The 27,627-nt window shown below is 35.8% G+C and overlaps 1 protein-coding gene across 7 annotated transcripts; it reads left to right on the top strand.

Moving 5' to 3' along the window:
* The first annotated feature begins 159 nt into the window (after window positions 1-159).
* LOC103717001 (zinc ion binding protein) lies at window positions 160-27,627 on the top strand. Of its 7 annotated transcripts, XR_015976226.2 has the most exons (13): window positions 166-522; window positions 1,791-1,904; window positions 8,020-8,123; window positions 10,136-10,182; window positions 10,251-10,351; window positions 11,937-12,024; window positions 12,576-12,684; window positions 14,978-15,149; window positions 19,293-19,364; window positions 23,857-23,970; window positions 24,055-24,177; window positions 26,519-26,681; window positions 27,216-27,627. XR_015976226.2 is itself a non-coding variant. In XM_088718057.2 (12 exons), the coding sequence occupies exons 1-11, from the start codon at window positions 418-420 to the stop codon at window positions 24,145-24,147; spliced, it is 1,119 nt and encodes a 372-aa protein (XP_088574183.2). In that variant the 5' UTR covers window positions 160-417; the 3' UTR covers window positions 24,148-24,177; window positions 27,216-27,627. The 7 variants fall into 7 exon arrangements, 5 of the variants coding, with proteins under 5 accessions (XP_088574183.2, XP_088574185.2, XP_089785699.1 ...); XM_088718057.2 differs by lacking the exon at window positions 26,519-26,681 and having other exon boundaries at window positions 160-522; XR_016399842.1 differs by lacking the exons at window positions 26,519-26,681; window positions 27,216-27,627 and adding an exon at window positions 23,775-23,810 and having other exon boundaries at window positions 23,885-23,970; window positions 24,055-24,073.

Below are 27,627 nucleotides of genomic sequence, written 5' to 3'. Positions count from 1 at the left end.
CTGTTGTATAATGCTATATAATATTCTTTATGGTCATTTTATCATACCAAAAATATTTTTGCAGTTTGATTATTAAACGTATGTTGAAATGGCATAATTTTTTAGTTATTGAACAGTAAATATTTTTTTTATAAAAGCTCTACTTCACCGAAAAAAAAAAAAACAACAACTCCCCAATCGGGCCTATAGAACTCACTGCTTCTCCCTTGTTAGCTGCTTCTCCCGTCGAAGATCACCTCGAGGTAGCCGGTGTGGGGCTCCGAGGAGAGGAAGCACGTTCTGAATTCGCGGTCGGACGGCCAAGTTTAAGCAGGGAGAGGGGACAGCGCTACTTCAAGCTATCAAGATCCCGGAGCATTGCCTCTAGGTGTTTTTCTGAGAAAAAAAAAAAGAAGCAAAGACAAAGGGGAGAAGGGCATGGAGTGTGCTGCGAGGGGCAGGGGAGGGCCATGCGTCTCCGGCCCGCCCACCCGTCGCTGTGGCCTCTGCGGTGCCGTCGCTTACTGCTCCCCCTCCCACCAGGTTCTCTCTTGTTCTAGTTTTCTTGCTAAGATCTCTTCTACTTTCGTTTTTCCTTTTGATTAATATATGATTCGTTGGTTTATGAGGCAGAGACTACGCTTATGATCACATGAGAATTCCAAACAGTAGAATAAATACGTGTTAGGGTTATTTAAAAAAATTCTTGAATGGGTCTGTTCCGGGTGAAAGATAATAACAAAAAGGATAAGTGATCCATCTCGAGGGCGATCTTGCTCCAATTTCTATACTCAAGAGAACGGTGGGTGAAATCTGATGATAATCTCTATCTATTCAACGTACCAGTAATAAATACGCCTATCAGGTGTTAACCAAATTTCCCCACTAACCCGACCATAATTCGGCAAAGAATTGAAGGCAACCAAAAAAAAAAGGAAAAAGAAAAACAGAAAAGAAAAGGAACAAATGACTGTCATGTGTCATCGAAATATGACCTACGACGCATGCTGATTGATTCCAGGTTTCTGATGTATGCCGAGGTCGAAAAACTTACTTTATAAGAGGAATTTTAGTGGAATAGCCTATATATTTACATTTGGATATCTGATGACCTGATACAGGATTAAGATAATAATAATCAAATCCAAAAAATTACAGTGTGGCCCTATCTACATATGATAAACATAAAATACTGCAAAATTTGTCAGAGTTTGTCAAAAATATGATTTATATATTGAAAAAATAATGAAGAAACCAAAACCTACTTCTTTCAAGCTCATAATGGGGCAAGAGCAGACAAGGAAAGAGGAGAATATCAAAAAATGAAGAAACAAAAGGCTAGAAGGATGCGTAAAGGGACCAGCATGGACAATACTCATGTAAATATGGTGCTCTAGAATAAAAGTATAGAAAACTGCAATGTCTTTTTTAGAGAGTTATGGGTAGATATAATACTGTGACAATGTTATTTTAGAGAGCGCCATGCTTTTCATACTGATCCTGCATGTATCTTATATATCGGAGGTTGCTGCATGCAAAGAGTGGAATTCTTTTTTCCTTTATTTCCTTGAATCTGATGATTGTTATCTAGGCACTTTCAATATGCAGGACCGGTGCACAATTTATTGTTACTAATCTCAACTTTATTAGCTATTTAAGAACTTAGGAAAAATTCTTCAGGTACTATTGCATATTTCAGTATAGATAATCAGTGCTAAAAAACTTTGTATTTCTCTTGTGTTCACACCATATATGCTAGTGAATGTAATAGGATACGTACGATCATCGTCTTACATGTTTTCCTCTCCCAGATGTTGCATTGGAATGAACATAAAGACGAATGTGCACGGCTTGAAGAACAGATGAGACATGCAGATTTCTTGAATGATTTTCCCTTTACATTCTCTATGGAAGTGATACGCTCGGTAACTAGCATGTGTTTGTTTGAATTGTTTGCTATTATTATACTAAAATAACAGCTTTTGTGTTGTAGATAATATTGAAACCTAAGGATGCTGTATTTTTTTCTCCATTTGTTCTGCTTTTTCATCAGTGGTGCTTCGATATATTTAAATTTTTGCCAATTGATTGCTGAATATTCACTATAAGGAAATTGGTGCATGCAAAAGAAACCTGATTTTACCATGTTGTTATTTCAGATTTTATTTTTTTAATCATATTAATCTTAATATTCAACAAAGCTTGGAGGTAATTTCTTAAGAAATTGCTTTATATCTATTTATTTCACAAAAAAATATTTTTGTAAATCTAGACTCTTTGCATGCAACATCAGCTTTGGCTGTGTTGAAGCATGTTGTGTTAACAAATAGCAGTTCTTAACATGGATGAAGTTGAGACTCACAGTGTTGACTTCATGTCTGTACACTATTAGTATGCAATGTATATGTTATTCTTTCTTACTGCTGATGGTATGATTACCTTATTAATGAATGAACTACCTGTGTCTTGTGCTTGTGTGTGCATTTGTGTTATTTTAGGTGGTCGCCCTTAGTTAATGGGTTGCTTGGTTCTTGATTTCCTTCGTCAAACTTCTTCTCATGTCATAGCTGTCAGCCCACAAGTGTATTTGGCTAATTGCAGTAAAACAACAAAGCACTCTCAGAAATTTTATTCTCAGTTCTTTGTGTTTTCCACTTTAAAAGGTTTGAAAAGATTAGAAAACAGTATCTATTGAAAGCGAATACCTAACTTCATTATGCTGCCAAATGTGCTCTTTATATAGAGTTGATAAGTTCTGAATTGCTGTAGGTGATACAGACAACTAAAGCAGCTGCTCCCATGACAATAGCTAAAATTGTTCTTCAATTAATTCTAACTTATTTATGAACTAATTATATAATAAAAACTTTTTAATAACACTTGGACGTATTGCTTGAATGACGGGATACTAGAGGTTTATCATTTATTTTAGATTTATACAATGTTTTGGGTAATTAGAACCCCAATCATCAAGCTCTTTTATGTTGGCATCGGGAATCCTTATCTGCAGGAGTTCATTAGGGATGTTATTTGCATGGAAGATTGAAAGCACTTAGAAAATTTAATGTTTTGGCCTACATGTTATCTAGTTAAGGGGTATCAGAGTTTTCCAACTTCTAGTATCTCCAAGGAAATTATGAATTTGGGAACATGGAGAAATTTCAACATTGTGTCCTTTCTCAATTTTCAGTGGGGAGGCATCGGAGAGTGCTAATTGTCCTAGAGATGTATTGGTGAGTACTAAGTTTTAGACTTAGATATTAGATATCGGAATCAATGCAGTAGCATGCTTTTTGTTGTATATTCTAGTCAGATGCAAAAGTTTATGTCAAGTAGTTTTTATCTTTTAGTTATCTTCCTTTATTGTTGTAGACTAAGAAACATTACATTTTGAAATTCTAATTTGTGACTTCATAATCATAATCATTTAGCCTTTTTCCAACTATTTGGGTCGGCTTTATGGATCCTCATTCGCCAAGTAGTCCTATCTAGGGCCACCACTGATGTTATTACAAATTTCTCCTCATATCCTTCCTCACAGCCTCCATCCTCCTCCTTTCTTCCTAGTTTTAACAAAACTAAAGTATGTATCCTTATAGAAGACTCCTCAGATCTTCATTGTACGTATTCATGCCATCTCAATCAATTTTCTTTTTCGTTGTTCTTAATTTGTACAACTCCTATAGCTACTATAATATATTTTTCTAAGTTGTCCTTAATTTGGGACTTGATAATAATTAAAAATTTGTTGATTTTTGAATGATGTGCAATGATATGCATTAATGTCAGTGGAATCGACCCAAACCGGCCGGTTTCGCCTGTTTCGAACCGTACAGGTGGCTCATTGGTACAGTTCGGGCTCAGAAAATGGGACGCATTTTCGGAGCTGGAGAAGAAGGAAAGAGAGAGCGAGCGCGAAAGGGAGGGAGAGGGAGAGGAAGGAGACGCTGGTGGAGGGTCGGCGGAGCCTGACGGAGGCCGCGAGGGGGCCAGTGTCGGGAAAGAAGGGCCGCTTAAGCGGCCGACCTCTGGAAGAGGCAGAACGAGAGAGGAAGAGAGAGAGAAAGAGAGAGCGGGGAGGGACGCCGGTGGAGCCCGCGAGGGGGCCGTTACCAAGGAAGAAGGCTGCTTAAGCGGCCGGCCACCCCTGTTTTGTTCGAAATAGGAGTTGGTTGCTTAAAAAATTTGCCAATTCATAAGTGAAGTCGGCAATCGATATGCCGACTTCCCTTACGAATCGAACGAAATAGGGGGTCGGCTACTTAAGCGGCCTTCTTCCGTGGCGCCGGCCCCTTCGCGGGCTCCGCCATCCCTCCTCCAGCGTCCTCTTCCTCCCTCCCTTGCTCTCTCTTTTTCTCTCTCGTTTTGCCTCTCTCCCATCTGTTCACTGTGTCGGTACGGGCCTGGCACGGCCCGTACCGTCCTGTCGAGGAACCGGTATGGGGTCCGGTATCGGTTCCTCCGATCTTGATATACACATATCAAGTGGTAATTTGCTAGAGATGATTCATACTTTTAGTTGAAAGTTGGATATTGAAATCAAAATGTTTCAATTTTGGTTTGAACTGATCTCTGATCTATAACTAGGTCTAGTTATTGCTAAAACTAATTGATGTAGCGGAATTTATTTCGTAAATGTGAATTTCTATAGCTTTCTTCATTTCTTCATATATTCAAATATTGTTAAGCTTTTTATAAAGTTTATTTTGAATTTTGCAAGTCTATAGAAGAATTGGAAACATTTTGATTCAGGGTTTCAATGAAACTTAAAGAAGTAAATTTGCTGATAGATTTGAATATTCTAGAGCCTAAGTCTCAAAGACATTGACATTTTCATCAAATAACCAATGATATGTTACAATTTTAGCTGATGTGAAATCTAACTTTTTCTTCTTTATGTTTGAAAATATAACTTTTGATTGTTTCGGCATGAATCTACTATAACTTGATGCACCTAAAGTTCCAAGTAGTACAACATGTCTCAGGATGATGTCTATTCATTTTCTTCTTTATTTTGGATTTTTCAATTATTTTGATATTTATAAATGTTCTTTCAGAAAGTATTGATACCGGACGGGTCCTTCTAAAACCAGCAAAGTTGTGAGACAAAATTATTTGGTGGGTGGTAGAAACCAAAAATGAGTTTTTAAACTTGGTTGCTTGAATTTCATTTTTTTGAAACATTATAAACATAATGTTGCTAATTTCATTTTTAAGAAAATTAACTTATGTAGCTTCAAACCAAGGTCTTCAATCTTGGTTGTCGGGTACCATAGCGGGATCTACTAGTTTGGTATGGTACGGTCGGTATGATAATGTGTACCATGTACAGAGATAGCTCTTGACTTTCTTTTTCTTACTTTTTATCACATTACTGTCTGAAACTAGCCAGTACGGATCAGTATAGTACGTTATGCACCTTAGTTTCGGACAATACCTGATGGTATGGAGCAGTTCTGCTATGTTTGGACTAGTACGGATGATTTGACTCATATACCCAACCAAACCTCAATGCGTATTGGTACGGCATGATTGGTATGGGTTGGTACGGTAGACCTTGCTTCAAACTATAATCTAACAAATGCAATTTCAGCAATAAACTATTTTTCAATATTATGATTTTTTTTAAATATCCCATATATCTCCATCTCTATCATCATAAGAAAGGTTCAATGCCTTGATATTTTCTTAATTTTTTCGGTTTCATAAAATGCTGAAGTTTTATAATATTGCTGCAGCTGATGCTCAAGAACCAGGGCTTTGGAATTATGACTCCAATTTCACAAAAAAACAATATGTTGGGAGCAGGTTTCACAGCCTGAATACCATGTGGACACATGGAATGGGGGATCTGAGTCCTGGTTTATGTTATATTAAAGGAATCTGGATTGAGAAGTCTGTTCTTGAAGATATCATCAGAACGACACATGTTGTCCTGTTTTCATATTCAAAGCCTGTTTTCTTAATTACTTTAATACTGGTATTAGGAACGGCATTCATGCTGTATGCAAAATAAAATGAACATATTTTCAGCTTTTGGTTCCTTTTGCACTTCTTGGTGACACTTGTGCTGTCCAGACCCTGATCAGAGCCCATTATATGAGAAAATCTGATCTACAGGCTTGTCTCATTATCTCCTTGTATGTATAATTGATTAACTATATGCAGGTCCAGACCCTAATCAGAGTCCATTATATGAGAAAATCTGTTCTACAGGCTTGTCTCATTATCTCCTTATATTGTATAATTGATTAACTATATGCAGCAGCGCTGCCTTATATGAGAAAGAGACTTGTGACTTCTCAAACATTGCTACTATCCTCTTTTTTGAGCTTTCTACTAGTTTTAGATCAGTTTCAATCAAGGGTCGCCATATCAGTACTGGACTCTATACTGGTACCATCCAATTACAATGTCGGCACACCTGGTATAGTACTTGGTTTGGCATACCGAGTGTTGGTACACCCTCTGTACTGCATACTACCGGTGTGGTACGGTCGTTATGCACCGACCAGTATGGTAAACCTTGGTTTCAATATTCAAGTTGGTTATATAAGCTGTGAGCTGAAGTCCCCATCAATTTGGAGCCTTTTGGCAACTCGCTAACTCCAAGGATTTGCTCCTGTTTTACTGGCTAATCTTGCAAAAGCTAGAATCATTTTTGTTTCCTGATCTACAGATAATCCACTAGTCTCTGCAGAATTTTTTGTTTCAAATGACCTCTTGCATATTGTTCTAGCTGCATTGCTTTATAGCAACTTTTTTGTCATTAAGTGGAACTCCTAATCTGAATTTTTGGTTGCTTGCAATCAAGGTCCGCCGTACCGGTACCGGTCGGCGTACCGGTGGCCGGCCGGACCGGTACGGTACCGGTCCGGTCCGGTCCGTACCGGCCGGTACCGGTGGTTTCAAAAACCACAGCGCGCGGCGCTGTGGTTCTAAAAAAAAAAAAAAAAATCGTACCGGTGCGAACCGGTACGAGGCCCGTACCGGCCGGTACGGGCTCCGAACCGGCCGGTACGAGCCCGAACCGGCCGGTACGCACCCGTACCGGCCGGTTCGGATAAAAAACCGGGAAATACCGGTTTTTTATCCGTTCCGGTACCGGTCTAGGACCGGACCGGTACGTACCGGCCCGTACCGGCCGGTACGGGCCGGTACGGCATTCCATGCTTGCAATATTTAGTTGTTTGAGCTCACAGTTGTGTTCATTGATCATTATCTTTTCAACAAGTTTCTTCGACAGAGTAAACGAATTCCTGGACTTTGTCTCCATCAAGTTTTTTTGATTTCTTTCAATCTACATCTGCTAAACAAAGTTTTGCGGTTGTGATAACTTGAATTTTTCTTCGTTTCAACAATCTTGAGGAAGCTTGTGTTAGCGGCTAGGCTTGACACTGTATGTCTTTTTCAGATCCCTATTTTTGGTTAAATGTCAATAATTCTCCTGGTTGTTAGCTTTCCTTGCTGTCTCCAATATTATCTTCTTTTCTTCCAGTTTAGGCACATTTTAATGCACAAAAGGTTTAGCTAGTAGAATTATTATCTAAAAGTCCACTTTCACCTAATTTATGAAGGGCAGAGTGAGATCCTTGATGTAAACTTTGTTGCATTCTTATTGTTATCGGTACATATCTCTCTCATGGAATCTTATGTCTTTTTATGTAGTTTCAGATTGTTTGAATGCTCTAACAAATCCCAAAAATTACCTTCTCTATGCGTGAAAACTATTATTCTGCACTGACTCATGCACAATATGATAGTTCTATGGTATGCAGTCACATTTGTTCATTTTATGGTCATGACATTGACTTCTAAGAATCAATGCCTGAACAGTTGTTCTAAAATACGTTTGTTTTCTTTTCAATTAGCAGCCTTGCCCACAATTCCTGGATTCTATATTAACCATAAAACAATATTATGTATTCTGCTTCATATTCTTTGAATCTTAATTAAGTAATGCATTTTCTATATTGTGCAATTAGTCAATTACCTTTTAATTACATTATTTCCATTTTCTACTATGGGCGTGGAAAGCAGGTCACGAGATGTTCTTTTTTAATGTCTAAGGGTCTTCACCAAATTGGGCTATGGAAATCAGAATGCAGCTGTAAACCAGCAGTGGTTTCTACCAATTATTCATGGTTTTTCTCCATCATATTTTTCATTGGCGCATCGTGGGAAACTGCCTACTATGACTTGTTACTTTAAAAAAAAACAACCTTCTATGTCATTACATGACTTGTTCTTTGGGGTTTCTCAAAGATTTTACCTTTTTTTTATTACTGTTATAAATATAAAATATTAAAATGTTACTTGTTCGAATATGTCATTGTCCTTGTGTTAGTTAACAGTTCTAATTTTAGGTTTGAAGGGATAATGTAGACTTTGTGGTTCTTAATGGACTATTTCTTCTTTCTCAAGTCTTGTTTGACACAATATGTTAATGGATCCACTCATTTTCAGAGCTCCAAGCTATACATGATTGCTGAAATGCCATTTGATGTGGGCTCATCTACATTAAACAGAAAGAAATTCATGTGAATTTGTAATCAAGGAAGAGTTGGATTATGCGATAAATGGATGCATAGACAATATTTCTGAAGAGATTAAATCTTTTTATTTCTAAATCAAAACCAACTCAGTTACACCAAATGTGGATTTTGCAGAGATGTAACATAATTATGCAGTTCTAACATAGTTTTAAATATCTATGAAATTTCTTTTCTAGGCATTTTTTTGATAGTAATAGAATAACAGAAATATTGGAAATCAACATATGCCTAATATCTCGTCATGGCCTATTATGGGAAAATAAATCAATACTAAATATGACAATTTAAATGCCTTTAACCTGTTGCCTCCTCAACATATTTCTGAGATATACTAGAGAAACTTAGATGACATACCATAATGGCAAGAATTGATTTTAATCCAAACATCATGCAGTCACCTGATTGTTTTTGCGCTAGACTTTTGGAAATTAACTTACTCCTTATGTTGCTAAGTGCTAACACAACTTATATACTTCAGACAAAACTGAAAATTATGCTGTCTTTGCTCCATCCAATGATCCTATCATGTTCAGATGAAACACCTCTCTTCTAATGACAGCTGTTTTTTTTATAGAAAAATAATTCAAACAATCTTTTATGTATTTCCTACAATTTTTTGTATTTTTTGTATTTTCCATTTTCTACTTTTTTTCTTTTCTTTTTTTTGTTGCTTTTTTCCTATATTTAGTCCCAAGTATTGGACAGGAGCTGCACTCAGGCTACAGGATGAAGGTTGATTCTAATAAAATTGATCAGGACATTGCTCCCAGCTGACAGTCACAAATAAACAATATCAGTTACCTCTTTTTTTACGTTTACGCTTGCACAACCTTTATGATAATGTTGTGCACATAGTAACTTATCCAGCTTTCTAATTATTGACAGATCTAGATCAAATCCTTAATTAGTGTGCTCATGGTATGTTAAAATAAAAAACTTGATACAAAAATGTTTTAGATAAATCAACACTCTAAAGTTGTAGTGTTGGATAGGAAGAACTATGTCTTTGATCCTTATCAGCACGTTGCAACCATGTTTTCATTATTGTAGCTAAAATACTTAGGTCCTGTTTGATGCCAAGTTAATGGGGGTTAGTGTGGGGTTTATCCATTAACATCCAAGACACCAGCTTATTTCCCCAGGTTAGGTTCGCCCAGTCAGTGCAACGAAAAAGATGCTTATTTGTGCGAACTTATTTCACCCCTTGGTGAAATAAGTTTTAAATAAGATCAAACCATGGAGCTCTCTTCTCCCTCTTACTTTTCATTCTTGTTCCCCACAATTTATCCCACTAACCCTCAAACTTCAACCAAATAAGGGATATTGCTAACCAACAATAAGTGAATAAGGGTCCTCTAGAGTTAAAGATAACCAACCCCAAGTTAGCTGTCCTGAATTCAAACACGGCCTCAATAGGATAGTATTATCTTAATTGGGCTTTTTGAGAATCCTCTGAATTTTGTAAATATTGAAATCAGAATACTTGCTTTCGATCAAGAATACTTGATATTCATGCAATATAAGTTTAATTTATGCCTTTCTTTGCAAACAATTGGCAGTTTGTTTTTTATATGTCTGTTTAACTACTATTTCGTTAGCAGGATACTTGATGATTGGAAACTTCCAAGTTCCCTATGCCCATGTACTGGTAAGTTTCTGCTTCTTGTCATCCTTGTTTTGACCTTTTGTTTGATTACTACTATTTCACTGCAACAGAACCAAAAAGTCCACTATCAACTTGTTTGAGGAGTTGGAAAGATTATTATGAATGGCGATGCCTTCCATTTGATTCACCAGTTGCTTTATTACTTCATTGGGTATGTCAGAATTTCAATTTTACAATATATATACCTTGAAGCTTATTTCTGGACATTCCATAACTTGTTTTTAGTTCTAGTTTGTGTTAGTAATGCATGCTGTGGTACACAAAGTTCAACTTTTTTTTTTTCAGACAGTTTTGGAACGGTAAGCCATCTGCATGTGCTAGCCAATTGCCATTTTATTGCATAAGCTTTCTGCGGCCTAAAACTCATCATGGAATTATTTGATGAACAGCGTATACTGAATTATTAAAAGGCTATAGTTTCTAAACCAAATGTAATTGTAATGACAGTCTACTTGCAGGATAGTGTTAACTGGTGCCTGCTGTTGTCAGCCAAAAACAAGACAATAGTTTATGCATCATTTGGCAAGCCATAGTAAAATTCGACCCCTTTCTAGATAGATGTTTTGCTTCTGGTATAGACATGTCATATTTAATTTTCTTCTCACCGACTCACCCATTATACTCCAGATTATGTTCTGAACAAAATATGTAGCCTATAACTATTCTGATCATAATATTATCGTCTAAGAAGACAGAAACAAGGAGAACAAGAATTTTTTAGAGAATAATCTTATGTTGTCAATGCTGTCTCTCCATAAGATGTCCCACATGTTGTCATTATAGCATGAGGCAAATATGCCGCATCGGTTCTCTTAATATTGTGGATTGCCATACACATGTCCAGACTCAAGATGGTGGATATTCGTCCCTTTCCTGTTCCTTCCCAACTTGTCCCATTTGGACACTTGGCATGGTGCCTTGTCTGACAGTTGGGACGGTGGAAGCCTTGCTGTCCCACTGGTATTTAAAACCCTGCAGGGCAATATTCTGTATTTTTGTTGATTAAGATTAGTAGGAGTTTGAGGGAGCGAAGGGGCTTACTAATCAGTTGTTCCAATTTTTTAGGGATAATAGAAACCGCTAAATTTGTGATTTACTATAAAAGTCAGGAAAAATGGAATCTTAGGCTCCTCATATTCCTCTATTTTATTGATCACCAACTTAATTTGGCAGAAGTTTCTCATTGAAGAATATTTAACATGGAGATTAGCTGTTGGGGCATCCAAACAGGCCCATAATGTGCTAGTTATGTGTCTTTTAGGCAATGTCACAAATCTTTCCTTGCCAACGCATATGACGTGCTGGCTTAGTACAATATAATACATTTATATGACAGACTAATCCTTGCTCATATAAACATAATCAACACTTGTTATAATTCTTTACCTGTGTATTCTTAGTCAAGCTAAAGCTATTATCTTTTTAAAAGAAAAAAGTTAGGTTAGTCACCTGACTTGATGTCAATATATTAAAAGACCCTTATATTGAATCAATTTTTTGAGAGTGCCTACCAAAGTTTTATCTGCTGTAGTCAACTCTTTTTGTCATTGGTGTTCTGTATCTTCATATGGTATTTTATACCCAAAATTCTTTTAAAAGGACTTATATAATATATTGCACATCCGTAAGAACTGTTGAAAACAATGTTTTACGTGACTTCAATATTCTTTTCAATGAGTATAGAAAATCTGTGTGATTGTATTAGTCTATCTTAGCTTTGTCATCTTCTCTTACAGCCACTTACCATATACCACTGCTATCAACTCTTAGCTGTTCGAAGTTTAATTTCAGAAGTTGGCAACAGATTGTGCATACATTATTTAGGTAACAACTCTTGAAACTTCCTGATTATGGATATGTAAGAGTTATATTTTAGAAATTGGATTATTATTGAATTATCAGTGATAGTTTTTTCTTACAATATTCTTGTAAAACTCTTAGTGATGGAGCTCAACGCATCTAGATGTAGTTGCAAGGCTAGTTTTCTGATGTCTGCTATATCTCATCCACTTTGACGTTTCATAATAATTAGTGCTCAGATAACAAAATTATCTGCTTCTTGTAATTTAAAGAAAAGTCTTCTTCTTGTTAAGCAACTGAGCATATTTGAGGTTACCAATGAAACATTTTTGGCTTATGAAGAGTTAATTGTGGAGTAGGATCAGACTGTTTTTCAAATTTCTTCTTCTTCTGTGAAGCATTTGATCTCAATTGTTTCTAACTTTCTATTATCATTAGGGAGGCCCATAATTCCATATTCAAGTTACTATTCAAAATATAATCGCAAATCAATGTTTGGATGTAAATATGTTATATTTTATTCATATTCTCATAAATTTTTCATTACAATTGATTTTGTAAATCAATGTCTAAAGGTCCTGATAAAGAGCTTTGGCAACTTGCGGTGTTTGGAGAGTTGCGGGCACTTTTTCCTGCTGTTCAGCTGCAAATAGAACTTGTTGGACCAGCAGTTCCCCAATTTATGTTGGTTTTCATCTCTCACTTCATGCTAGATATTTAAGAGAGTATTCTTTCTTACTCATGATGTCTAATTTTATTAATTTAAAATTTGCCAAGTCAGCATTTTAACAAATTACACACATCATCATAGATCTTAAGAGGGTTTCCCCCTACTTTATATCTGCCTTCCTGTGTTCTATTTTGACTGCTTGTCATTTCCACAATCTACTGATTTACCATAGATTTCTGAGAAGCACCCCTCCTTATTGTATATCGGTTGCTCATGCCTATATATTTAAAAAAATTATCTATAACTTTCTGAAACACTAGTTTAAATGAATTGATCAAGTGTAACAAATGAATGAAGTTTGGGTTTGGGTTGCCTGTGTTTTGACTTCTATTGGATACTGAAGGTAGTGATGCTAAAGTGGATAGATATAGATTTAAAGGGGTCAAATGAAAAGTAATGCAACAGAATATGCTTAATATCTAATTCTGCTTAACTGGCAGCTAGGATTTGGCCTTTATTTGCCCATTCCACTTTGTTGCTCGACTTTTATTGGGATAACATGTTGACTGGATAATCAGTTAAAAATCAGTCTCATGCTACAAAATGCTGTCTGCCGATTAATTTTCAGATAAACTATCCTGTATTATAGTATAATATTAGTATAAAATAATTGCTTTCGTGTAAACACTAGAAGGCTCAAATCAGGCTGTCATAGTGGAATAACTGCTGTTGACTATTTGTATATTATTTTTGACATGACGAGGGACCTCTAGAACTGTTATAGCAGTCAAGATTTTAAACAACACAGGTAACAATATTCTGAAATGCAATTAAAAGTGTAGAGAATTGCATTTATATATCACGAACATAATCACTGAGAATATGAGCCTATATGTTTTCCATTTTTTAAAGTTTTATTTTGTATATTGATTTTCATTTATGTATTACACACCCCTTAACATAGTCAGAGATGATCAGATGACCAACAATTAGGTGAGGATTTTAGCTTAGACCTTGCCAGTAAGGATGCTTGACCTGAGTGGTCATTTGAATTAAGAAACCACATTGTCGGTCATGATTGACATCCAGCATGGCGAGGACCAGCAATGAAATGTTTGGTAGTTCCGTGCAAGTACAGTGAGTAAAAATATATGGATTCTAGTTGCACATTGTAAGCACTTAAGTTGTTGGCAGGAGACGTCCAAAATTCAATTGATATTTTCTTCATAAGTGTATCAAATATTACATACCTCCAAAACATTGAGATTCTGGTTTTTGTGCGATTTAAATGTAAACAGGGAGAGAAATAACTTGAGAAAGTGAGTGAGAGTGTTTGGAGCAAGGTATGCCGTCTCGGTACCAGGTCTCGTACCAATGCCATGCTATTACTGTGGCAGTACGCTTGATGTGGGGGTTGGTTCGGTGTACCGAGTATTGGTATGCCCCTCTACTGGTATTAAACCGGTACAGTATGGTATGCTCCATATCGTCTGGGTCAGTACAGTATGGCGTACTTTGGTTTGGAAGAATCTAAAATAGTTAATCGGTCAATGTTCATGAGTGCAGGCAAAATATCATCGTGAGGTAATCGTAGATCGCAAGTATGTGATAAGATTTAATCCTTTTAGGCATTGGCAAAGGAAGGTATGACATGTTAGAGGTGCTTATCACTCTAATAAACGGTCAAAGAAGTTTAGAATTGGTTACCATTTGTCATCTATTATATTGCAATTAAACTACTTACTATATATGCTCTTTTTTTGGTTCCTTTGGAAGGAAGTATTCTAGGGGTTAGCAAGTGAAGGGAAAGTATTCAATATGGCTTAATTATGTACAGCAAAGACAGGAGGTGTTAGTTTGGATAGAGGTAGAATTTGCCTGGAGGAATAAAAAGAGGAGGGTAACTTGAGAAGGCATGGAAGGAATTCATGTTGAAGGATCAGGAAGAGAATGGTTGGACAATGAAAGTATGACCTTTGTAATTGTGAATGACTAGAAGAAATTTAGAACCTTTAACAAATAAATTGTTTTGAGCTTATTGGTTATAGTCTCATCTCCACAATTATCTCTATACTTCTTTTTTCTCCACACCTGTTAGTGTGCGGGTGTATGCTGATTTGTTTTTAATTGGCTATAAGATGAGCTAAATATTCATCTATAATTTTGTTTTCTTTTATAGAGCAATCATTATTCATCTATAAGATGAGCTAAATATTCATCTATAATTTTGTTTTCTTTTATAGAGCAATCATTATTTTCCTAGTTGCTTTCAATTGACCCTATTTCTTATTGTATTTCGGCTAATAGGGATGGCATGATGTTAGAGCTTTGCGAATATGTTAAGTGTTCTGAGGAGAGCTGCCCATGTAAATCTTCATGCATGGATTCTGATACTGGGGGATCAAATGGACAAACATCTAAAGTGGTGCTAAAGCTTCACAAGGGTTTCTATCATGACAGATATATGGATATAATAAAGGTTATTTCCATCTTACTACTTAGTTTTTACTAATATACTACCAGATCAATTCATTAAATGCAAAGTGAAACTTAACCTTTGTAAGTTGTGCATGACATTTTCTGAAGAGCTGCCTTGTGAGTGTACATGTTGCAGATTCATATATGATAATAGCAAACACTCTTCTAGGATCTAGCATTTCTTTTAGGTAGTAGTGAACTCCCTATAATGTTGTTCTTGTATTTTATTTTAGAAGTAATTAATCAGATTGCTTGCTAAATTAATTTTCCATGCAAATATTGAGTAAATCTTTAACATTAAATTTTACTTTCAATAGACAAATAAATTATAAATATTGAAACGACAACCAAAGAAATAAATCTAATGATTACATAGAGATAACAATATCACTCTAACTTCCTTTTGCTTTAAATTAGTATCATAATTATGATCATAATTATCTAGCATTTTGCCAACTATGTGGAATCGGCTTTATGGATCCTTATTCAGTAAGTGTTCCTTTCTATGGTCACCTTTGATGTTATTCTAAGTTTCTTCATATGATTCCTTACAACCTCTATCCATGTTACCTAGGGTCTCCCTTTTTTTGTTTTAACAACTTACAACACAAACTAAAGTACCTATCCTTACAAGAACCTTCTTGAAATTTCTCTGCATATGTCCATACCATTTCACTCGATTTTCTATCATTTTGTCCTTAAGCTGTGCAACTCCTACAACTCTTTTGGTATGCTCATTTCTTAATCTATCTATTCTAGTTTTATGATACATCCATCTTAACATTCTTATTTCTTCCACACTCTTCTCTTTCATGTAATTTCTTTATTGCCTAGAACTTTGACCCATATAACATTGTAGCTTTAGTTGTTCTATAAAATTTTTCATTTCTAAGATATGCACCTATCACATAATATTCAAGATGCACATTTCCATCTAATCTAACCAGCTCTAAATCTGTTACATATCTTTTCATTTATTTTTCAATTATTTTGTGCAGTATATCCTAAATAATGAAATTTATCTCTCTGTGATATCTCTTCTCCTTCAGTTTTAATTAATATTACCTCTATATTTTTAGTCTCATTAAATTTATATTTCATATTTTCTGTCTGTGTTGTACTAATTTAAGCCCTTATCCTCTAAAGTTTTTCTCCATAAGTCCAATTTAGTATTTAATTTAGTTTTTTTTCATCAATTAATACTATATCATCCGCAAATAACAAACACCCTATCTTCCTGAATATTAGCTGAGTTTATCTATAATTAATTCAAAAAGATTTGAGCTTTGTCAATCCTTGATGTAAGCTTAGTATGACTAGAAAAATATTTATTGTTCTGCAACAACTTCTAACACTTATTAATGGCAGCATACATGTATTTAATTTGTTCAATATACTGTTTATGTATACCTTTCCTTCTTAAAGCCCATCAAATCATTTTCTTCACACTCTATAACAAGCTTTCTCTAAATCCAATAAAGATCATTAATGACTTTTCCTTTTTCTCATATTTTTCTATCATTTGTTAAGTGAAAAGATACCCTCCATTGTTGATCTTTCAGGCATAACTCTAAATTGGTCATCTGAAATTGTTGTTACTTTTCTTAATCTTTGTTCAATTATCATTTTCTATAATTTCATTGTGTGATTCATAAGCTTAACTCTTGATAGTTAGAACAAGGGTCAGCGGAACCGTCCCAAACTAGACGGTTCCGGTCGTACTGTGTCAGTACGAGCCCAGCACGGCATTTTCTCTCTTCCCCTTCTCTCTTTTCCTCTCATTCGCCCTCTCCCCCACCTTCTCTACTGTGTCGGTACAAGCCCAGCACGACACGATGCGGGCCTGTACCGACCCGTGCCATAGGGCAACCGGTCCGATGCCCGGTACCGGCACAACAGACCATGGTTAGAATAATTTATAGATGACTTTTATTCTTATAAGCTGGTACTTCAATACTTTTCTCCACCCATTTGTTATTTTTTTATTTTTCATAATTTAAATAAGTTAGCAATCCAATTAATGTAATATCTTCCATGTTCTTTCAAACCTTAATAAGGTATCTCATCCAATCGTAATATTTTACCTCTTTGCTTTTCTTTGAAAGCTATCTACTTCACTTTTATGAATTGTAAGACTAAAACCTCGGCCTTTTCTTGCTTGTACTTTTTCAATAAATATTTCTTCAGTAAGATTCTCATTTAGGAATTTTTAAAATAATACCTCCATCATTCTTTAATTTCCTCATCTTTCATTAGTATCCTCCAGGTCTGCTGGACCAATACTAAGGCTCATATCGGTCGGCGACTAGTTCGGCATGATATAGGTTTGCACCATGCCGTTCTGAGGCATTACTGAAACAAGGAGAGGGAGAAGCAGAGAGAGGAAGAAAGAGGGATGGAGAGGGAGGGAGGGAATGAGGAAGGGGGAGAGAGTAGGGGAGGCTTACTAGCGATGACGTCACATTGTTGAAGAGAGGGGAGCAAGCGGCATCAAATGGAGAGACAAAGGAACGGGGGAGTGGGAGGAGGCTTATTGGCGATAGTCGGCATTATAAAGGGGGGAGCGAGCGGCATTTGGCGGAGAGAGAGGGAGTGAGGGAGGCCTATCGGTGATGGTCGGCGTCAAAGATGGGGGAGTGAGCGGTGTCCATGTCTAAGTGGATGAGAGAGCTCTCGAAGGCTCTTGAACCATCAAACAAAGGTGGAGGTTTTATAACCGAACTGATTTGACCTGCTGAACCATCTTGACTTGGTGTCAGTTCGATTCGGTATGAACTGAACTGGCTGATTTGGGTTGGTTCAGTGATCACTGATTATCCTATTATCCTCACCTTAATGCATCTAACTTGATCAATATCTTTAGTTTTCTTTACGCTAGTTTTAGCTATTTTGTAAATTTCATTCTCACTTTTTCTAACTCAAGCTTATCATATAAATTATCATATGCTGCATATTTGGCCTTACTAATCTTTTTACATCTTTTTTTAGTTTTCTAATATTTTATGAAATCCTAAATATTCGTCATATTTTTTTGATTTAAGGGTCTTATTTTTGATCTATTATGTAAGCCTAAAGTCTTATATAAACTGGTATCTAAGTGATGCACAGTTTGTCACATTATGTTTTTATACTTTAATTCTTGTTTGGTTGATTCAAGGTTCACTGTCTCAGTGCCAAACCCCATATCGGTACTAATCCATTACAATGTCGGTATGCGGTACGGTACACGATGGCGAGACGTACCAAGTATCGGTACGGTACAAGACTACATACTGGTTTACCGATATGGTATGGTACCGATTGGTCCGGCAAACCTTAGGTTGATTCTCTGTCGGTAATAAATATTTTTGTTGGTATCTTTTTGTTTTTGTACTCCAATTTTAAAATTTATAACTTAAACACTTGAGATATTTCTACTTCTACTAAGTTGATTTTTAATAACTCTTCCCATGCCAACAACATTCAAATCCTTTACAAGGGCTCAAGGGAAGGAGAAATACTTCACTTATGTCAAGATCGAAGAGTTGCTCATCTACATAGATCATGTACAATTTGGAACCTTGGATCTGCTTGTGACCTTTTTTGAGATAGCCAAAGAGATTTGAGAGGCATCAATATGATATTTTCATCTAATAAGAAATGACTTAAATTTTTAACTAATCTAAAAGGTCCTTACTATAAAAGGCTCGGTGGTCAATGAGTTTCTACTTGATCTTCAACTTAAATTGTTTCAAGCTCCATACATGTGAAGTCCTGATCCTGATAATTGATATAGATAAAACCGAGGCAAGTTAGCTTTAACTCTATTTGCTTTCTGTGAATTCCCAGAGAGTAAGTGTAGTACTTGATTTCGTATGTTCAGATTTATGCTATGTTCCTGTAGATTAAGAATGACCCTATCATGTGTTTTTCATGAGCTTGTTCTTTACATAGAAAGCTCATAAATTATTTTTCTATCTTACCCCAAAAAAATTAGCTTAAAATCAAGTGTGAAGTCGTCATATATGTAAGGAGTTGATATTTATCAATTTAAGTACCACATTTATGTCTGATCTTTTGAAAAAATTTGAATTTCCTTGTGCATATCCAAATCTTTTAGATGTGTTATTTGTTATTTCTTAACTTTCTCCCAAACTTTTAACAGGATTCCTATCCTCAGCTGATTGTTGCACCAAATGCTGGTGTTGCTGCTTATTCCAATTGGTTACCAACAATTGTATGTCTTCTCAGTTCTCACAAACTTTCACTCTTCTTGAGTTCATTATCAATTCTAACTATTTTACAGGGGTTTGAATTTTTATTCTGTTGACATTTACAATGACATAATGTGATTGTTGCCATGTATGATATCTACATATGAAGCATCGAACATTTAGTTGAAAGTTTTGCTTTTTCATACTTGGTTCTAATTGTACATGTTTCCATTCTTTAAAACCTGTCATATATTAGGATCTGTCATGTACTTGATGCTTCTTGTGTTCCAAATTTGTAATGACAAAATTGCACTTGCTGTTCTTTTCTGAAGGAAGAACAAAATACCTTATGCATCAAGAAACTACAAGCATTTATTGGAGTGAAAACAGTGTTTTATTAGGGCATGAGTCACAATGTATACTATATAAAGGACTGATGCCCAATGATTGAATGACACAATCTACGGTTTTTATATATCACCTATATATGAACTTTGTCATACAAAGAATGATTATAATATGCATGAGCAAGAAAAAAAAGACTGTAAATATGGATAGTACAATAAGCACTAGAATCTAGCCCATGCAATGCACATGGGAGGTAGTATCCATGGTTGTTATCACCTAACCTGGATATTGATAATTACACCCCGCAATTTTGGGAGGTGCACATCTCCTTTTTTCTCTCCCATGAGCAAGAAGTAAGAGGGGCATTTTAATTTAAGATGGGTTTTGTTATAGTGGTTTGAAGAGGGAGAGATCTGGAGACAAATGACTTGAAGGCTCACAAACAAAGAGGCAGTTTGGAGTTTGGGTTTAATATTAGAATAAATGTTAAGATGTAAGTGCAATTTTTTCCCCTGATACTCTTGCAAATGCCTCCCTGAAACTTTGTTGGATCATACAAGTTTTGCTTTAAAAAACCAGATTGGTCATTAAGAATGTAGTATATGCAGAGGGTTGACTTTTACGAAATGATGTTCCAGAGGGTTGAATTTTACCAAATGATGCTCTGCTCCAGAGAAGGTACAAGAATTATCTAGATTGGAGGTGCTATAATGCAAAGTTCAAACAAAGAAATGAGATGAGTGTTATAGTTAACAAAACCACTAAGTAGTCACCAGTGTTTCTCCAATGAGTAGAAAGTCAAGGCCTGGTTGCTTTGGGGCTGGGTTTGGGCATCTCCTGTTTAGGCTTGAGCTTGGATTCAAGCTGAATCCTTCATAAACAGTGAACATGTATGTTACAAAATTTATACATGTGTAGCATTAATATACATCATATATATGTTTTATATTAGATACTTTTTTTTGAGAATAAGGAGAGAGGTGGAAGCCTCCCACCTAAAGTATTATTAAAGAAATGCAATAAGGAAAGTAACTAAACAAGAAAGACAAATAGAAGGCAGAAAACAAAACAAGGATGACAGGACCCAAACTTCTTACTGGGACCACAGGCTTCTGGGAAGCATCTGCCGCATTCTTATCCATTTAGGACTAAACCACCCAACTTCATAAGCACCTCAGTGGAGCATTATGGGTCTTGGGAGAGCATGGTGAGTCCCATTTGTAGAATATTTCATAGCATTCCATAGAACTTGCATCGCACTGCTTTTCTACTACAAAAGAAAAAAGGAAAAAAAACCCTCCACAGTTAACGCCCTTTCCAGATGTTCCAACAGCCATATAATTTGCTTTTCGATGGATGGCCTTGACCTATAAAGTAATGCTACATCCCCTTTAAACGAAAACCCTAGCTTCCTTACTGCTCTTTGTTTGCGATAATTTTTGTACCCCCTTCTCCTTCATGGCTTTGCCTTAAGCTTGCCAATAGACGTCCATAAATCGATATCCATTGGTCTATCTTCATTCCTGAAACCTGGGCCCTCCCATTTCTTCTCCATGCATGCCAGTTGCAGCTCCACTGCTACTTGCACCCTATTCCCACCACTGGAACAATGACACTCGTATTGCCTTAATTCTCGCTAGTGAAGCAATACTGCAGAGGTGCTTTTCCTTCACCATAGGAGCTCAGTTTTTCTCTTTCGCTCTTTCTCTATTTTCTTAGTCTCTCTCCTCTTATTGGTAGATATCACCTTTCTAGTAAATATAAGTTGCTTAATTGGTTTTTGTCTTATGGGTGTGCCTCCATTTTCTTTGATGTATTTAACCAGCGGTCTTGCCCATGAAATGTTGCCATCCTCTCTTTTGCCTATTTTTCACTTCCACACCTTCCATGATCTTTATGTCCTTCCTAACTATAGTCATCAGTTTTTCTGAATCCCACTTGTGCTCCTTATCTACCTCTATTTGGAGGTTTGACCTTTTGCGAATTCCCCAACATCTCATTTCTCAACATTTTCATTCAGCAGTGTCCTGCTGAGGTGTCTATAGATGACAACACTACCTCTTTGATTTCTCCTAGGCACGGCTAGCATTTTCAAAATTATCTGTGATCAAATGACTCCTAAGCCTTTTCTGACCTTCAATGGTGCTAATTAATTGAGTTTTCATTGTCCTTTTACATTTGTATGTTCATATGGATTGTTGTACACATACTTATCTCTTACAAGGAGGCTAAGATTGAGAAGCTTAATACAATCTGCTGCACACAGACCTGGTATCTAATTTCTTTCCAAAGTGATCATGATCCATATGTTATGCAAGTATCCCTTAATAATGTGGATCCAAATGTTTTCTTCATGTTTTACAAGATGGTGGCATTTGGATTTAATCAAGAGCATCATATTGATTATGAGGAGATTTTTGGCCATGCTCAAATGACCATTATTGGCTGTTGATGATTGTTGTTGTAATTCATGGGTGGGCTCCTCTACTTGTTAGGAATGAAGACCACATTTGTGAGGACCCATGCAAGTGTGCATTTAGTCCCACATTAGTTGTGCTTTGAGGAGATCTTGCGTGCTTATACAATGCCAAGGATCTTAAACGATACCTACCAGCTAGCCATTTTCGTGAGTACCTGGGTGTCTACAAATGGTATCAGAATGGATCCGGCCTATAACCCATGTGGGTTAGGAGACACTGCAATATTAGCCCTTTTGAGGCTAACCACAAGCTGATTGTAATATTTGTGATTGGATTTGATTTGATTTGTATTTAATTGGATCTGGACTCCTAACCTTGCAAGGATGCTAGGGTTTAAGTAGGGGGAGTATGTGAAGACTTGTTCGGGCGTATATTTAGTCTTACATTGGTTGTCTGCTCGAAAGATATTAGGTACTTATGCAGGGCCAAGGCACATAAACAATACCTTCCGGCTAGCCATTTATGGGGAGGTCTTGGATCTGTACAATATTTCTACTTGATAAAAGTTTGTTCTTTCCAGAATAAATTGTCTTTCTCAACATATTTGTCTTCATCAAGCTAGTTCTGCTCCCAAATAAGAACCTTGGGCCTTGTTCGAGAAATTTGGTTTTGGTGGCCCCCTTTTCGAAGCAAAGCCTAACCATTTTTTGTTAATTTAAATATCTCTATAGGGGATAGTATTTTCCAATTTTGCTCTATGGACAACCTGATTATTACTAGGTATTATCTTATTTCACATTCATTCAATCAAGGAGGACTTGCAGTTTGGCATGACCTCAGTCCTCTTACTGTTATGAAATTGAGATTTCTATTATCTGGGATATCTACTTTCTCGACAAAACAATGTCAGATTTAGGTTCATTTGATTGATGGTAAAACCACCCCAAAATGCTTAAGCCAGCTGTGCCATGTGCAAATCAAGCCTGAGCTGAAAGTTTGATCACATAATGGTTAGCCTTTTCCTGATTTTGCACATTATCTTTAGCTTGTTAAAAATTTCATTCATCTTACCATCTATCAGCCTTACAATGCCTGTGATGGGCAAACTGTGAGTCTATTGTTACCTTATGTGCCTCTGATTGCACTGCAGTATTTTTGTGTCATTTGCTGTCTTTAAGATACCATCACTAAGCTCTCTTCTTGCCCACGACATTTCTACTGTTTGTAGCCTGCTCATATACAAATTCAGCTATTATCATTCATTTTCTGGTTATTGTCTTTTCGAAGTGTTCTCTCTATGGGAAACTGAAGAAGCACAGCAGTATTGCTCTCCACAAACTTGCTTCAACACCTTGAAACCCACACGGGAGTCTCTGTTTCTAAGTTTTCTTTTGTATTGTTATTACTGAGGGTGGTGATAGTTATATACAATTTCAAATAACATTTTATGTATGAACTGCTATTTTGCATGCTTGTATAGAAGCATAGTTGGCATGACCTCACTACTGTATTTCATGTACGTAAATTTGGTCACTATGCCCTCGAATTTGTTGATTTGTTTCATGCTTCTTTCCAAGTTGGTTATTTGTGTAAAAACTTTGAATGATCATCAAATTGCGTGGACTTCGAGATAATCACCAAACATTGCATCTTTGCTGCTTGCAGTACAATGTTTTAGAGACGCTGCACTAGTTACTGCAGGTAAGTTGAAAAGTTGCATACAGCTTACACATGCTATGTCTTTCAGAAACTTATCAAGGAGATGGGTGTCCCAGCGGTATTTTCTGACTTCTGCGAAGAAGCTGCATATCTTGGTGCCCGTTGCATAAGCACTATGACTTGTCAACCTCTCAAGCCACCAGTATGTTTGTTCTCCTGTTTTATCTGTCTGATGATGCTCATCTGAAATTAAGCTTTGATGATGGTGATGCAACCTGTGCTGTAGATTCAGATAAATCCATTCAGGCAGCCGATGGAGGTGGAAGATAGTGCATTATATCTCCCCTGCTATTCAAATTGCTTTCTGTTTGGCATTTGATGTTATGGAAGTGCGACACTGGATGCTCTGGTATTTTTCCTGCTTCTAACCTGTCAAATCATTGGTGTAGAATTTTTAGCTTCAGAACTGATAAACAGAACATGATCTCTCTTAATGGCGGAACAGAAGATCTACAAAGAAAATAGGAATTAATAGGTTTGTATTTGCTAGTGTAAAAGCAAATATATCATAGTGGTAGCTGTAGAGCAGTCTCTTAATCTGAAAGGAACAAGAACTTTCATGTAACTAGTCCATGTGAGTCCCTTTTTTGGGAAATTTATGCAGTCCTAATTCTTTAGTTATGCATCTGTTAGATTATCATCTGCAAATAGTGCTCAATTTTCATGAGAAGAATAGCACAAGATGCAAGAATAGACTAGTTTCCTGTTTGGTTATTTTTTGTGTGGTGTCCAGATCTTTAATTTTTCAGATGATATTGAAGTGAATAATGGTGCATAGAGTAGAGAAGTGCAAATTCAATTGTCAATAAGCACAATCTTTTAGGCTGTGTTTGGTTGAGAATCTGGTTTAAACTATGCCATCCTTTCATAGAAAACTTTTTCCCCTCGGTTTAGTGGGGTAAATAGGTTAGAAAGACCAAACATGAAATATCTGTTCTGTACCAATTTTTCAGAATACTTGTTTTATCTTTCTGAGAAAAGAACGGTTCAAGGGGAACTTTCTTGCGAGATGGAATGATTTATAACTATTTACCAGATTCTCAACCAAACACAAAAATCTCAAGTTAAAAAATATTTAAATACTAACTTTTTTTTAATGCGGAAAACAAGTCTCTCTTTCTCCTCCCTTGAGAGTTTCTAAACTCTAGATATTTTAATATATCGTCTTAGAAGTTCTGAATTCTTACTTTCTTTCTAAATCAAATTTTCTCTCAAAGTTCGTCAATATTATGATCCCTGTTTTATAGAACTTCGGAATATTTAAGCCTTTTAAGTGAGAGAACTAATTTAACTATTATGAGCTATTTAATGGAGTAATTTGATTAGGGTCATTTTTAAATTGAAAAATTAAAAAGTAACTCACTTTCATATAGTTTACGGAAGGGATTTAAGGATAAAGATTAATGTACATCTTATATATAATGAATCATTAAATTAAGGTTGTAAGTGGTGTATCTTTTTTATTCTTTGGATCAATATTAATTTAGGGCTGAACCAACCTTTGAAACAAAGCGTGAAATTAAGAATCAAGTTAAAGCTTGAACTGAGTTTGATTTATCTCCAGTTGATTTCTGCTCAATTAAAATATCAAGCTTATTGCGCTTGTGTTTGGCTCGACTCCAAATTAAGCTTTAGTTGAGCTTGAAATAATGGCAAACAAATCAAGCATGATTTTGGACTTCAAGCTCAAAACTATTTTCAAACCAAGTATAGTTAAATCCAAAATCAAGCCTGGTGTGATTACATCTCTAAACCAATTGTAGTCCTGCTATGAATTTTACTCCGAAGGACCCACCATTGTCCACCAGGTGGATAGCCAATTATCTCAAATGTAATAAAAATAAAAATAAAAATGAGAGACTCTTGCATGATAAGGGAATTTGGGTGAATAAAATAAAAATTACAGTTTCACGGTTTTTATACACTTCATCTTATTTTTAAATTTTTTTAGATTAATCCTTCAAATTTTCAAAATGATTCAAAGAAAACTTTTAAACTAGCTTTTCAAATTTTCAAAATGACTTAAAAGTTTAACACTTGTCAACAACCCAACGCTATTAGCCCATCATTTTGAAAGAACAAAATACCTTTGAGACATCTTTGAAGTTCATTCAGCTGCCCTTAATTTTCTCCGTTTTCATTCTGGCCATCCACTCCCTTTGAATCATCGTCATCATGGAGTAACTGCCTTCCCCTCCTGATTCTTGATAAAGTTTCAATCTTTTTTTTCTTTTTTTTTTAACTTTTTTTGCAGTAATATGTGCATAAGTCGATCACTCTATTACATGTCATCAATCACTTTGTCAACAGGGATGAATATTTTGAAAATGTAAAGAAAAAAGTACCAATTCGATCGGTGGGCACCCTTTCTCTTGCACCATTAGATTATAATTTTATTATCATAGATAAGAGCAAATAGAACTATTTTATAAAGTATCAGTTTTTATTTGGATGTACAATGAAAACATTAAAAACTGTTATAACAGGATAATACTTAAATGATACAAAAGCCTTTGTGTTCAGGTTTATGTGTGGAACCGGATATAACATCATGATTTTTTAATATAAATATGAGTATTTTTTTAGTATAAATTTGAGATGGGCATCTATTCTATATGCATCCTTACCACTTGGTTCAATTTTTATTCAAAATGAAGATAATGTCAAAACTATGGAATTATTTTTTGTAGTTATTATTATGCTACCTCCTCCGATCATGGCTTCCTCGTCGTACATCAGTGGGCCAAGACCTTTGTGACGATGGGCCCTACAAGCCCGTCCTTGGCAACTGGAGAAAGCGGCACTTTCTCCTTCACGTGAAGCATGATGGCTGCGGCCTATCTGAATTATTAGGTAATATCCAACACAGAATCCGACATCTTACTTCCATGATATCTATATCTCACTTTACTAACAACTGGGACGGATGTTTTTTAAATTTCTAGGAGTAGTACTTGATTTTATTTTATTTTTTTCAAAAATTGAATCCCTCAGCCTCTGCTATTTGCTAAAAAGTAAACTAGAGCTGTATAAATCATACAGGAAGTTTTGTGAAAATAGGAATTTATAAAAAAAAATTTGTAAATGGCTCTATCACGACACGAAACCAGGCTTTCTATTTAATTCAATAAAATTAGTGACCAAGAGAATAAACAAATGAATTCAAAAAATTAGCAACTTCAGAAAATAAATACGAAAATTTCACTCTTTTAAAAGTTGGTAGGTATTATGAGCTTACATTATACTAATTTCTCAATTCAGGTCGTCAATCTGCAAACACGAGATATTTGTATATTTTGTTTTGTTGACCATTTTTTTATTTCTTTTTTTGCGAGCCAAATGAGCCCTAAAAATTTTTGCTATGTTATAATAACAAACTTCTTGCAGCCGAGATACTGGCGAAAAAAAAACAAAGACGAAGCGAGGAGACGACCGACCACCTGATGCTGCCAAGAAAGAACGTATGCAGCTTCCGGCTTATTACTCCGAGCTATGGGAAGGGTGGTTAGCTATTAACTCTGTGAAACAGCGTCTCCGGCTCTAGAAAGTTTAATAATCACAGGGAGCTGGCGTATATGGAAAGAACGGAATAGCAGGATCTTCTAATTCCAAGCTAAATCGGCAGAGGAAGCAGCAAGCTAAATCGACAGAACAAAATGTTGAATATTCTGCTTAACACATTTTAAAATAATTAAATTATTATAAATTTCACTGCTAATATTATTTATTTAAACAAATCTTACTCACAAATGCAGAGGCAGCCATGCATGATGCATGGCATATACCATAAGTTGCAAAA

Source organism: Phoenix dactylifera, chromosome 3 (assembly GCF_051530095.1).
Source record: "Phoenix dactylifera cultivar Ajwa chromosome 3, Ajwa_hap1_PhDact_Kaust_v1.1, whole genome shotgun sequence".
Lineage (NCBI taxonomy): Eukaryota > Viridiplantae > Streptophyta > Magnoliopsida > Arecales > Arecaceae > Phoenix > Phoenix dactylifera.
This window is presented reverse-complemented; position numbering and strand designations above follow the sequence as displayed.